General features: G+C 49.5%; 1 protein-coding gene across 1 annotated transcript; it reads right to left on the bottom strand.

The window, feature by feature from the left end:
- Window positions 1-9,419: 9,419 nt before the first annotated feature.
- On the bottom strand, window positions 9,420-12,078 carry Smim35 (small integral membrane protein 35). Its single transcript, XM_026779091.1, has 3 exons — window positions 11,943-12,078; window positions 10,587-10,620; window positions 9,420-9,535 (listed from the first exon to the last, which is right to left on the bottom strand). The coding sequence occupies exons 1-3, from the start codon at window positions 12,076-12,078 to the stop codon at window positions 9,436-9,438; spliced, it is 270 nt and encodes an 89-aa protein (XP_026634892.1). The 3' UTR covers window positions 9,420-9,435.
- Between the last annotated feature and the right edge of the window lie 2,747 nt (window positions 12,079-14,825).

Raw genomic sequence — 14,825 nt, 5'->3', positions numbered from 1 at the left:
CTGAGGTAGGTGGGAAGGCGCCTGAGCACTGGACAGATAAAAGAGAAGAGAAAATATCATTGCGAGAAGCAGGCTTGCAGGACAGAACAGAGGCAGAGATGAGGTGTGAGTGTCAGCAGGCCTAGATCTGTTAGTGGGAGAGTCATTTGGTTCCTTAGTGAAGCTAGGGCTTGTGGGCTGTCTAGAGGACTCTTCCAGGCAGCAGCTGATGGAATACTTCATTCAGGCTTCTCTGGAATTCAGATTAAAGTCCCCAGTAGAAGGCCACACTTGGTCTTCAGCTGAGCACTTCCTTCAAGGGCTTTTCCAGGCTGAGGAATGTGTGGTTCTGGGTTTCTGTGAGCTAACGGAACTTCCTCTTAGCAAAGAGAGAAGGGAAATGGGCTCACACTGACAGAGGAGGAAATTCTGTGAAACTGTGTTTTCCCAAATTCGTAAATAACTAGAGTCGAGAAATTGCCTTGCCCTTCCCCCTCCCTCGCCACAAATACCTCTGTCCTCCCCCCATATATACAGTGGCAGAACTTTCATCCCTCTGTGAGGTCAGGTCACACACACAGAGCCTACACAGCGCCTACAGAACACTCAGCACCTCAAGAGGCTGGGTACCACCCACAGAGCCAGCACAGCACCTGCATCACAGGCTGGCAACTCTCAGAGCCTGTCATGGGAAGAGAAGGGAGCCTGAGCTGTTGCTTGCCTGGGGCCACACAGAAACTTGAAGGGCATGTCCAGGCAGCCGGGTACCGATGCAATCGCCCCCACCGATAGGACACCAGATACTGAGAAACCTGACTCACTCATTTCCTGCAGTGCTCATGGGTTTGAGGGTTTCTTTGAAGCCAACCCACAACTTAAAATTAAGTGTATTGCTATTAATGAGAAGGCCCATGGTGCCTCTCACTGATGGAGTGATCTGAACTTGGTTGGATTTCCCATAAATCTCCAAACAGGGCTGAGACTCTGTAAACACTGATGAGAAACGACTGGGTAGGATGGAATTCATGTTCATAAAAGGTGACTCTGGCCAAAGCCCAAGTCATTCAGCAAAGGGAACTGGGCAGAAAACAGGGAGACCTTTATTAAAACCAGCCATTTCATTTTGATGGCCTTTCTTGCCAGCCCAGCGTTCCATTCGTTTAGCAGTTACCTTCCACATGCCAGATGTGAGATTCAGCCTTCGCTCCATGGAGCTGATTATCTGGCTATGAAGGGAAACGCCAAGCATTTGAGTACTAACGGGTGTCGCCATCTGTGATAAAGAAACCAGTGTCCTGCACCAGGGATGAGTCAGGGAGTAGATAAGCAGGGTGGGAATCTGCCTTCGCTCTGGCTATGGGAGAGCACCCAGCAACAGGAAAGGGCTTTAACCAGAAGCATGCTGGCAGCTGGGAAACTGAAGATCACTGTTCTAGCTCATCCAGCTCCCACTGAGGGCCTCTTCCTTGTCTACAGGTAACTTGAAGCTGTACCACCCGTGATGCAAATAGACTCGGGTCTCTTCCTCTTATGAAGACACTAATCCCATCATGAAGGTCCATCCCCATCACATTAGAGGTTAGGACTTCAATATTGAGGGGTGGGCGGGGACACCAACATTCAATCTATATGGGTGTGTGTGTGTGTGTGTGTGTGTGTGTGTGTGTGTGTGTGTGTTGAGCGAGGGCAATGGGAATTGAGAAGGAACAAATTCAAATGACACTTCATAGAAAGCAAGATAGGACAACAGGCTGGATAGAAAGAAAAAGAGTCAAGTGTTAAGTGCCACTTGAACCTGATAGAGAGCAGTGCGTGGCACGGGTGCAGAAGGGGAAACATGGTGTGGCTGAGGCAGAGATGTTGGGGACCTAGAAGATGCTGAGCTTCAGCTCAATAGTGGTATTTCATTCAGAGGAAAGATATTTAAGTAGCTCTCAGGATGGGCCTGGCACTGGATTTGGGCTTAGGACTGGGCATTTTGAGGGCAAGTGTTCTGTGTTCTCTGTGAGCCTTGCATTGTGGGTGGATCTGCTGTCGTGGCACAGAGATGAGAAGACAGGTCTGGAGAGGACTCCTGGCCATCTCCAGCCTGTGAACTCGGGCTATTCACCTAACTCGCTAGCTCTAGGAAGAGCAGGCAGCCATCCTATTGGCCTACAGTGTCTAGAACCATGGCTGACCTCAGCATGTGCACTGCAGACCCCAGCCAGCAGCCTCGGGGATCTTCAGACAGCCACAGCCCATAGCCAGGGCTGACATAACAGTCAAGCGTTCCCTGTAGTGAATTATCCCACCCACAGAGTTGAGGGACTCTGGAGTGGGCATGAGCGGGGAAAGGCAGACACAGTGCTACCTTCCTCCTTCCCCTCGTAAGCAGCTTTTTAAAAGAGCAGCCCCACTCACAGACTACACTCCACACACAGTATGCATGATGCATGAGTGGACCACACCGTACAGCCCTGCGGGAACTCACCACCCCTCAACACAACAGATTCCATCTTTAGCCACTGTCCAGAATCCCCCCAAAATGCATTCGTGGGGAGCCCCAGCAACTCCTGCTTCCACAACTGCCAAGCCACATTTATTTCTCCACTGCCTTCAGCGGGGTTAAAGTGGTTTACCCCTCACATCTCCAAACTGGAGTCACCACTTTCTTCTTAATTCTGATCGTCTCTACTGGTTCTCAGAATGGTTAATAACAATCCCCCCCCCCCCACGCGCACACAGCCAAGGGGATCTTGCAGATTTTGCCTAATGGAAAAGGGATCGTTATATGGTTCCTCAGCCTGGCTTCTTTGGTGGTCTTGCAGCCATCCCATCCTGCTTCTTCCATGCCTGTCCATCTGGAGTCTTCATCAGCCCTCTCTGGTACCACTTGCCATAGCCTCCTGGTCAGGTTTGTTTGTTGTTTTTGCTTTCCCTCCAGCATCCCTTGCCACCAAATAATCTCAGCTGTCTACTGAGCTGAGGGATTGAAAATGCACATTTGAGCTTTGAGTTCTAGTGGCCACTGAAAAGCACTGAAAGCCTCTGCTCAGAAGCTTCTGCAGAACCACCCTCCTGGTTCCTGTCCCTACTGATTTCCTCCCTTTCACACCCTCACCGCTCCTCCCCTCCAGCCCTCACATCCACCTGCCTTCCCCCAACAAACTGCGCTGCTCATGCCTCTGGTCTTCTATTCACGCCAGTTCCTCAGCCCCAGAAGCTCTTCTTCCACTGCTGTTTCAAGGTTGCCCATGTGTCCTCTGCAAAGCAACCCCTGGGCCGCTCAGACCCTGAGTGTGCTTCCAACACGCGGCTTGTCACTACGGGGCCACCCTGGGAAGGTGAACTGGGAAGTGTGGTCTCACTTCTGGTGCCCTCCACACCTGCAGTGGTATGAGGCACCTCATAGGTGCTGGGTGCACTCAGGTGTGGGATAGAGTAACTATGCAGGTTCAGACATGGAGTCCGTGACAGGCCGTAGAAGATCTGAGCCCAGCATACAAGGCTAGCAAAGAGCCAGCATAGGGAATACAGCCACGACTCTAGACCCTGGGATGGTGTGGAGTGTGGGAGGCAGGGCAAACACATGGTATGTCTTCACTCAGGCTGATCAACTACTACAGCAAGGTCCACTAAGACTAACCAGCTACCGCAGCAAGGTCCACTAAGATTAACCAATGATCACAGCAAGACTATTGGGCTGGAGAAGCCCCAAGAGCATCCCCAGGGAAAGGAAAGACCACTTCCCTGGGTTCTAGGCATGATATGTTCTTTACAAATGAGTCTGTCTGGACCTGAGCCTTTTGGTCTGTCAAATGGGGATAATCCTGAAGCTATTTTCTTTGGTTCTCTGGGCCCACGACTTTCATGCAAGGTCCTTTAGCCAGCACTCATTCCAGCTCGCTGGCCGCAGGAACTCCTCTTGATTGATCTCTGGGCCCTCTACGCCCAGTCAATGGTAGTGCATAGTGATGAGTGCTCAATAAACTTTCGGTGCATAAATGAATGCATGAATGAGTAGAACTCTTCCATTCATGTCAAGGAAGCATTTGAATGCAGGTGGAGGCAGTTCGAGAAGCATCGAGATGATTATGATGGTCATGGAAGACTGAGAAAAGCAGGTGCTTGGGAGATGTTAGTCTGGACCTAGAAGAGAGAGAAAAAAAGAGAGAGAGAGAGAGAGAGAGAGAGAGAGAGAGAGAGAGAGAGAGAGATAGGTAACTCTGAGTGGAAGCTCCATTTCAGGTTTGCCATCCTCTCCTCTTAGTAACGTGATTCTATAATTATTCCCTTCCTGTTTTCTTCACCCTACTGGGTATTGTGGGACTTAGGACTGCAGACCAAACAGGAGACATAAAGTAAGTGAGTACATCCAGGAGACAAGGCAAAGAGGCCTGCAAACATTCAGCATGCATTCACCCACTCTTTGGGCAAACATTCATCGGGTACCCACCATGCCAAACCTCCCTAGACTGTGACAGGCAGTTAGGCATGACCCTCCTGGCTGGCTCAGTTCTGCATGCATGTGTATGCACACAGAGAGAGAGAGAGAGAGAGAGATACAGACAGAGACAGAGAGAGACAGAGACAGAGACAGAGACAGAGAATGTCCATTCACCTCCCCACCACCACCCTTACCCCAGCTTGGTGGAACCAAAGTTACCCACTGGGAAATAACTTCACAGCTGGAAGAAGCCTCAAAGTTCTCAAAGCCAGTGGCAGCCTTACATAAACAAGGTCTCTGGAGCCCAGAGAGCCTCAACCCAGTCTAGAAGGAGAAGAACTGGGCTTAGAATAGAAACCGAGAGACTTCTTCCATTTCTCACACACCCTTCTCCCAGCAGTCCTCTGCTGGTGTCTGAGAAATCCTAACCTAGGCTTCGGGGAGGAGAAGCAGAGCCCATGGCTCTGCGAGAGACGTTAAGGAGAGAAACGTATGGGAGAGCGGGAAGGGCAGGGTCCACAAGGGCAGGGTCCACTATGGCCTTGGCCTCCAGCACAGCCTCGCTTATTGTTTTGTTATTTTGCTGCTCCTCTGGGCAGACAGAACATTTTCACTTCTGGTCCCCAAGTGTGAGAATTCACCAGGCCACTGGCTTCCTGTTTTGTATCAGCTTTTGCTCAATTCTAGCTGGGTTTTGCTCACTAAGCAGTTTTTAAAAATAATGATACTTCCATCTGCTCCTGTTTTGGCCTTCTCAAAGCCATGGAGCACTTAGGAAGGGGCACTATAGATTGTGGTCTTCTAGGTCCAGTCACCTACCTTATCTACCGACACTAGCTTGGGGCAAGGCCATGCAGACTCATAGAAGACACTATGGCTTTGCTCACGTGTTAGACTGTCCTGTGGTGGGAAAGCTCTCCCTCTGTGTGCTCCCTTCTCTAGAAATGTATCTGATCACACACACAGGGCGGGATGTGGTTGAAGGCGGGCAGGAGAAGACAAGCGTAAGCTTTAAAAAGAGCACTAGGCACGGAGCAGGCTTGGAGCAATGTGCGAGATGCCTTTGAGAGACCGAGGAATCCTTTCACCCCGTGTCCTGAGAAGTTCCTGCCTATGGCCAGAAGCACACAGGGCACAACAGAGGACCTGGAAGAGACTTAAAGCCTCACTCTGTTTGTAGGAAGTGCTTATGAAACAGGAGAGACCCAGTCCATCTCCAGAGAGGCTGGATTCCCCATGGGGTCTAGCCCAGTAGCTGGAGGAGTAAAGAAACTTGGATGGATGGATGGATGGATGGATGGATGGATGGATGGATGGATGGATAGATGGATGGATGGATGGATTGAAATCATGAAGCTATGAGAGCCAGAGAGTATTTATAAGTAAAACCAGAAGAGAACAAGGCCTATGGGTCTTGAAGAAGGCTCTGGGACAGTGTGAGACATGAGCCAGAAGGAAGAATGGGCAGAATGTGGTGATTTGAGAAATTAAAGAAAGACTAAAAAGGAAAAGGAAGACCAGAAAGTTGGTGAGTGAGAAGCTCAGAGCGGAGATCAATCCCGGTGTGTGTGGCGGGGGGGGGGGGGGAGCTGAGCCCTGAGAGCCCCCAGCCATCACTGTGAGGAGTTAGTATCTCACTGGAGGGAGGAGCCAGTTTCTTGGAAGCTGGGCGTCAGAGAGTAGCTGCCCCTTGACCTGATGCTCCAAGCCAGCACCCCAGGATTTAAGCAAAGTAAATTCTACTCCACCTGAGTATCTATTTCCCCAGCCTCTGTTTCCCTACCTGTGAGGCTGAAGTAAGACCGGGTACCTGGAGCCTCTGTCCTGATCAATCTGTGCCCAACAAATGTGAGAATTTGCCTTTCAGACGCTGACTAGTTTAGGATTGATCCAGGCTTCAATCCCACCTGATCTCTGCAAGACACGGGAACAACTGGATAGTAGTTAGAGTCCCAGATGACTGGCATCTAGGGGACCTCAGCAGTCACCTTTTAACAGCCAGCTCCTACATCTGAGTTGACACTTTATATAGTGATTGCATCCTTTAACCGTCTACTGGGCAGCGTTAGGGTGCCCAGGCCACTGGTGTAAGAGATTAGTTATTAATAGACAAGGGAAGAGTCAAGAGAACCTTCAAGAAAATAATCTTATCTTTTGCTTTCCCAGTGCTGAAATAGCTGCCCAAATAAGTGTTGTGACCAGGCTTATGGCCACACAGCACCACGGGACAGAATTAGACCCAGATCCTTTTATACAATGGCCAGTCCTTACCCTGATCAGCCCTGAGGTGAGGCTGTGTCCCCGAGGCCACAGATTCTGCTCAGATTCCACTACAGCCAGTGAGTGCTGGACAGTCCTGGGCAAAGCATGCTACCTCTCGGACTCCCTCAGTCTTCCTATGTGTAAAATGGGCCAATAATAATCTCTGTGTCACAGGGTGGCCACAAGGCTCAAAATGCGAAGTATGGATGAAAATATACTGTGTAAGCCATCCGGTCATCCTCAGGTTGCTGAACATCCTTTTCCAGAATGAAGGCAGCCCTCTGTTTCTTCTCCAACCAATTCTATTCCATAGTAAGCTGACTTATTCTGCTTGATTTGAAGGGTTGCTAGAGACCTCTGGCTACAAAGGGCTCATCCAGGTTGGGGAGGAAACCTGGCCATTGACAATAGAGACCAAAATGAATGATGTCTAGTCTTGAGTCCTGGGGTGAGTCTCAGTAAAGACAGGGGATGAGGACCACAGAGTCTGGGTGTGGACAGGAGGGTTGGGGTGTGGGACAAGAGGACATTCTAGGCTGGCACAGCCTGGGAAGGATATTGAAGAAGAGCCGGGAAACAGAAATTGTAGCCCACAGCACAGCAGGCTCTCCAGTGGGGCACAGAAGGAAAAGGAAGGAGGCAGAAGGACTGGGGAGGCCCTGTCACGGTCAAGGATCTGACTGCCCCGTCAGTGCCCTGCCTCGCAGACCTGTTGCTTGGTTTCTAGTCCATTTCTGAGAAAGCTCGAATCTGCCCCTTCACCGCCTTCAACAAAGGACTCCTAGGGCGGAGCCACTGTTGAGGACGAAGAAAACTGCTATGCCATGGGCCTGCGGAAGTAAGGAGAGCAAGGGCACATAAAGGGAACACAGAGAGCGTCAGCAGGCTCAGAAAGAGGAAGCAGTTCTCTCTCGTTTCTGCTTCTGGGCATGGGAAATACCCAATGTTCTCCCAACCTCCAACAGCTGTCCTTGTCCTCACCTGAAGCCACAACACCTGGGCCCAGGACTACCTGGGACTCCAGTCTAATCATCCCTTCAAGTTTCCAGAAGGTGTCTGGGTCCTGGGCATCTCCAGGGCACCCGATAGGCCCCACAGACCATGCCAACCATAACAGATATTGAGGCTGCATAACCTGTGAGTTCAAAAGTGAGGTCCAGCCTGCAGAGCCGGTATCCAAGGCAGAGGGGAGCCAAAGACAACAGGCTCTCCTTTCTCCATCTCTCCCAGGAGTTCTTTGAGGAAGGGAGAGGATCCAAAGCCATGAAGGGTCCCTTTCTACATGTTTGGTGCATTATATCCAAGCCCATCTGAGCTGGGAATAAAAGCCCCCCCCCCAGACCCTGGCAGGAAGCAGGAAGGACCTACCAAGCCTGGTTCTTTCTTTCCTCCACAGTCTGCTATAGGCCAGAGAGAGATTAGAGTAACAAAAACCAAAAAACACAGGAACTTCAGCAAAAATGAAGATAAGGAGAGCAAATATGGCCAGAGCTCCCCTTCCTGCCTCTGTTCGGGTCTCGGCATCCTTTAGCCTTGAACTTGGGGCCAGTTGATCCAGTGGCCGGCTTGAGCAGCACAGGCCTCTTCAGCACAGGCAGCAACCACAGCTGCTCCACATTCAGCCTCTCTGGATGGAACCACTTTATACCAAATACCTACTGAGCCAAGTCTCCTAGCACCAGCTCCGCCTCTTCCAGTAGGTCACATGCGGAGGAGGAAGTGATGACAGGTTCTACAATCCTTGTCCATAGCTGCTTTGTTCAGCCTCAGCCAGGGGCTCCCCACTGCTCCAGACCTCCATTGCTTTCTGCTACATGGGGTTGGCTTCACACGGGACAGCAGAGACCTGGGGATAGACCCCACCCTGTGCCCCGTGCCCACCCCAGTTCAGGGGCCTACACAGGGAAATGGTTTCTGATTGTTCTGGTCGTATGTAGTGGACACTGAGGTCTGTCACTAGAGGGAGAACCAATCAGAGGGAGACAGCCATGGTGGGAAAGGGTGGAAAATGGCCAAACCAAACACAGAGATTGAAAGGTCAAGATAAAGACCCAAGGTCAACCTTCAAGGAAGTTTGTCACTGATGGAAAAGTTAAAAACCATTTCTGAAATCACTCCTCTAACCACAGAACTCCCTAAAGAAAATGACTGGCTCTTCAGCCCCTGGTATCAACTTTACAGAATGAAATGGCAGGAGATTCCACATGACAACCTACTCTGTGGAGTCTGGGGGCCCTTTCCATTCTGGGCTGCATAAGAGAGGAGGAGGAGGGCAGGCCTGGCTAGGATTCCTGAGACTCTCTCCCCTGGAATACGGGTCTTCAACCCTGGGGCACAGTTTCTTCTCCAAGTCCTCTGAGGAAACTGCTAGGGATAGTCAGGCCCATCCACAAAGGCCCAACTCTACGAGGGCTGTCAGAGGACCCAGAGAGGTCCTCATTCTCCATACTTAGGGCCAGGCAAGTCTTTTGGGGCCCAGGAAGACTGAAAGGAGCTCATGATGACTCAGGAGCCTTTTTCTGGCATAAAGAGAAGAGACGCGAAAAAGAGAAGATGGCTTGAGAAAGGCTTTGCTATGCCATCAATCTTGCCTGGCTCTCCCAGGAAAGAGTAGGACTGAGTGATGTGTTTCTGTTATGAGTGGTCCTCGGTGCTGGGCTTGACAGCCTGGACCCTCTTAAGAGCTTACGTAGACATCAGGCCCCACTGAGGAGTCTGCCCTCCTACTCACCTCTCCTGACCTCCAGAGGCTAGATGCATCTCTTTCAGACTCTTTCATTGGAGAACTTCATGTAGCCGCCATCTGGACTGCTCATGTGGCCACTGATGGTGAAGGGTGGCCCCACTTCCAAGTCCTTCAGGTTCCTGAGGCAGAGTTCCAATAAAGCAGTTGAAACTGAGAACTTGGCCTCTCCCTGGGACCTGTCTTCCTAAACTAGAACCTACAGAGTGGTTCCTAGAAATAGGGCAATCGTTAGGTCACTGACTCGTTGACTTATCTTTCCAGCGAAGACTCAGCTCATCTCTTAGGGCCAGAGGAGAACCAGGCCTGCCCTATGGCAAGGAATAGAGAGATGATGCACCCCCGAGAGGTCTTCCTGATTTCTCTTCCTCAAATCCATGACTTCCTTTGATTGGTCTTCTTTTTTGAATCCCATACTGTGTCCAAGATTGTATTTTCTGCAATCAGGCTTGTCTCCAGCATTGACAGGGAGATGCTTAGGGACAGAGAATATGCCAAGCCATCTTTGTAGTCTTGGAAATAAATACCATAAAACTTGCTATAATAAAACTTTTCTTAATAAATAATAAACAGATGGGCAGGTAAGTGAGTGGATGGATGGATGGATAGACGAGTAGTGTGTAGGTGAACATGGATGATACACACATGCTTGGACGAGTGCATGGATTTATATGTGCATCTATGAATGCAGAAGTACATGGATGCATGTATGGATTTGGGATGAGTAGTGGGGGTTGACGGGTGGATAAGTAGAGTAGGTGCATGATGCATAGATGAACTGGTAAGTAGTTGGGTGGGTTGATGATAGATCGATGACTAAGTGCGTAGGTGGGTAGGTTGATGGATGGCTAGCTGAATGGTAAGTGTATGGATGAATGAGTGGGTAAGCAAGTTTGTACATGAGTGGATGAGTGGCTAGATGGATGAATGCATGGGTGGCGTGGTCTTTGCCTGAGAGTGAATGCTGAGATGATTGCTATCATCAGGGCCTCGCATGGTGCTGTCTGTAGGCATCTTTGACTCTGAGAACTTTTCTAAATGGAGTATTTCTGGTTTACTTAGGAGAGAGCCAGGGAAGGGAAGCAGGAAGTTTCATTTCTGTCTCTTAATTCTTTTTTCATTATATTTAGCCCCCAGTGCTAGCCCACCCAGATCTGTCTTGGACGTACTCACCGGATCTGGTATAAGTTGAAGACAAAATTAGGCCCTGGGAAGACAAGCAGAAAAGAGAGTTAGGATCTCCAGGGGAAGTGACTATCATCTCTCTGGGAACAGCTGGTGCTTCCTCCTCACCTGCCCAAAGGGTAAACAGGCTGACCTTGGGGTGTTGGGGGGGGCTCTCAAGACCCTTCACGGTCCTTCCAACAGGAGCCCTGATTACCCTAGGAAGGAAGCACTTCTAGCCCCCCTAACAACCAGACCTAGGCTTCACCCCAGCTCCATGTTCCAACCCTATAATTTTCTTTTCTTTTTTTTTTTTGGTTTTTCGAGACAGGGTTTCTCTGTGGTTTTGGAGCCTGTCCTGGAACTAGCTCTTGTAGACCAGGCTGGTCTCGAACTCACAGAGATCCGCCTGCCTCTGCCTCCCGAGTGCTGGGATTAAAGGCGTGCGCCACCACCGCCCGGCTTTTTTTTTTGGGGGGGGGGGCAACCCTGTAATTTTCACCACATATCCCTGTCTGCTTCATGGAAGCTGAGGGATGATAATGTCACTCAGTTGGGAGAGTACTTTTCTTGCATATGAAAAGCCCTGGGTTTCTTCCCCAACATAGCTTAAACTAGGTGTGGTAGTGTACAGCTGCAATCCTAGCACGTGGGAGGTAGAGGCAAGAAGATCAGAAGTTCAAGGTGTCCTTAAATGTACAGGTAATCCAAGGCCAGCCTGGGCTAGAGGCTATCTCAAAAAAAAAAATGTAGGCTGCAGTTGAACCTGATGGCACTTGACTAAATTCCCAGAACTCACTAGTCTGAGTGAGGCAGGAAGATGGAGTTTGAGGAAAGCCTGGTATCCATATCAAGACCATATAAAAATAGGGGGAAAATATAATAACTTCTTCATGGTGTGGAATTATAAAAATACATACCAAAGGAAAGGGCATTGGGATATGGTAGATGCTCAATAGATGCACACTTCATGGATACAACACACAGACACGGGTGGGGGGTGAAGGGAATGACAGGGGACAAGAGCAGACCCACAGACAGAGACTGACACATAAGGAACCAGCCTGTCACCCTGGCCTTCCAGGCGTTGCCCTTGGTCTTGGGGAGTTCAGAAAAATAGAAGCTGGCTGCTTCCTCCAGTGGGAGGAGCCTCCATTCCCGCCTCCCCATCCGAGCCCCACCTCAGCTGCTCAGACAAATAATCAACCACTGCAACCGCCAGAGGAAATATTTTTGCATTCCTCTCTGCTGAAAGGCTTGCCACCCCGCCCAACCTTGCCAGCTCATAATCTGCTCTGATGATCTACTGGTGAGGAAGGGCAAAGCAGAACTTGGGGCTGTTTGGTATGGGTGGGGCTCACTCACCATCCCAGCAGTACCCGCGCTGGTACCACTTGGCCAAGCTGTAGCCAAGGATGGACACAAGCAGCAGGGACAGTCCCACTCCGAGGATCATGCCCAGTGAGCTGATGGAGTCCTCACCTGCAGAGAAGCCATGCATCTTCACATACACTGCACCAAAGCCCAGCCCACCTTACAACTTCCCTCCTCTTCGTCCCACTGGGATCAAAGCAAGAGTCCTCCAGAAGCCTGCCAGGCTAAGCTGGCTGCTTCAGCCCAACCTGCTGTGGAGGGAATATCTGATACCTGAATTTTGAAACTGCATTCATGTGATAGCTTCAGCATGTGGATCCAAAGGCTCAACACCCCTCTGGCAACGATATTTCAGAATTGGGGGGATTCCTGAAATCATGAGCATTCTACTTAATAGAAGATGCTCTGCCTTCTTGGAGAAGAGCCTAGGAGGCTCAGCATGATCTTGGTGGCCAGGAGACCCCCAAGAACACAGTCCACAGCTGCCAGGTCTCTTTTCCTTTCGCAAAGCCCATGTACCCAGTGTACCCAAAGAGCACTCTGCTTGTTCTTTGCTCTTGCTCCTCCTTCCCTTTTGTGGTCTGAACTCTCTGCTAAATTTATATATTATTTGTAAGGCTAAACCAAGAGCAGGAGACAAAGAGTGGTTGGAAGTATACAGGGAAATGAGAGGACCGAGCAGAAACAGAGGAGTGGCAGGTTCTGAGGCTGATGGTGGGTACACCACAAGGCAGCTCATCTGTGCCAGGACAGGAGAGGAAAGGCAAGCTGTTAAAACAGGATGGAGAAATAGAAGGACTCCCTGTGTCCGTGGCCTGTGGGCAGAGGCTCTAGGGATGTTGCCACGAGTCTGGGAAGTGTGTTGGTTGAGCATAGGCCTTGGGAGCAGGCTAGTGCTTGAAGTCCAGCACCATTGCCTATATAAGGTGGGAGCCCTTAGTCCCTTCACCTGTCTAGATTTCAGTAGTTCTGATGGATTATTATTATGGATTACAGCATACAATATGCACAGTTATTGGAACAATTATTGGGAATGTCAGGAAAAGAGGACACTTAGGATCAGACCTGGCATACACCACGTGCTCAATAGATATTAATGATATTGTTATTGTTGTCATCATTATCATCATCAGATCCATCAAATATGCAAGTGTTATCAATCTAGCACTTCACGGTTTGCTACCCAAGCCACTTTCCCGAGCTCCTTGATCGTTCTTCCCAGTAAAATAGCCAGGTTAAAACCAGATATGGCACCACTTAGGAGGCAGAGACAGGTCTCTGTGAGTTGAAGGCAATACTGGTCTATATACTGAGTTCTAGACCTGACAGAGGGACATCATGAGAACCTGTCAAAACAAGAAAAGACGGGTTATTATTCTCCACTCCTGAAGACAAAATGACTGTCAAATGCAGAAAGGAGGGGGTCTCTCTTTCTAGTCATAAGTTTCAGAAGCTCAGATCCACAGAGAAAGGGAAGATATTCACAGTATGGGCAGGAAGTGAGAGCAAGATTGGCCCTCTGTCTATATTAGAAAAGAATCCATAGTCTCGGGAAAAATCAGGAGATGAAAGAAAAGCAGTTTACAAGATGTCAGTAAGTCCAAAAATTTTGCTTTTTACCCAAAAATTGAATCCCAAAGAGACAGTAGGATTCCCAGATAGGATTGTGGGAACCCAGAGCTAGGCTGAGCTACAAGAAGACAGAGCCCACTTAAGAACAGTGCCTGGGTAAATGGAGTCTCAGACAGCCTTAGAGGGCTGCTATGCCTGGTCACAGTCTGGGACAGTCAACAGCTCATTATCACCAAGAGAGGCAGCGAAGTCATAGATTCCCTGCAGACCTGAAGAAGCTACATAGAGGGGCCTCAGGACACCTCTGCAGTACCGTGCCTAACTGATGCTCAAACCCATCACCATGTAGATCACCATGGGTGCTGGTGGGAGTTGGTGACACCAGGAACTCTTGTTTTGTTTTGTGTTTTGTTTTTTGAGACAGGGTTTCTCTGTGCAACAGCCCTGGTTGTCCTGGAACTAGCTCTTGTAGACCAGGCTGGCCTCGAACTCACAGAGATCTGCCCGTCTCTGCCTCCCGAGTACTGGGATTAAAGGTGTGTGCCACAACTGCCTGGCGACACCAGAGACTCTTCATTACTCTTCCCAGACCCCTTCAATCCCTTAGAACAAGCTGGGAACAGGAATTTCCAATGCTACTGAAGAGTCTGCCATCTGAGAAAATTAAGATTAAAATTAGACATTAGATTCTAGGAACAACAGAGTCACATTTCTGGCACACATGAATTTGTCAAATGGCATTTGTGCCTGTTGCTAATGGCCAGATAGTAAAGATTACAAATGTCTCAAAAGGGATTAACAACCATACAGAAAGGCTCGGTGGAGTGGGCTTGCGCTCTTCGGTACTTCTGCAAATGTGTTAGGGCATAGCATCCACTGCCTACCCTCTTGAAGCAGAAAACAGCCCTTTTCAGACACCAAACCTATGGTATCTTATCTTGAATATCCCTGCCTTCAAAACCATAAGCAACAAATTCCCACTCCTAACAAATTAGCCAGTGTCAGATAACAAAGAACTTCAGTGGACAGAAAAACCTGTAGAAAAGCACTGAACTAGAAGTGGCCTCAGTGAGGACAAGTGCAGGATCAGAGCCATGAGTAAACCTGTGCTAGCCCAAGACATTTCCAGTCATTCCACAAGCAGTGGATGGCATATTTCCTGCACAGCTACCCGCTTTATAGAAATAAATAGAGGAGACAGAACTCCATACTCTCATGGAGGAAACATTCCAGTGGAAGGAGACGGAATGAGAGAGAGAGAGAGAGAGAGAGAGAGAGAGAGAGAGAGGGAGGGAGGGAGGG

The sequence above is a fragment of the Microtus ochrogaster genome, chromosome 5, assembly GCF_000317375.1.
Source record: "Microtus ochrogaster isolate Prairie Vole_2 chromosome 5, MicOch1.0, whole genome shotgun sequence".
Taxonomy (NCBI): Eukaryota; Metazoa; Chordata; class Mammalia; order Rodentia; family Cricetidae; genus Microtus; species Microtus ochrogaster.
The sequence above is the reverse complement of the archived record's forward strand: the minus strand, read 5'-3'. Positions and strand labels throughout refer to the sequence as shown.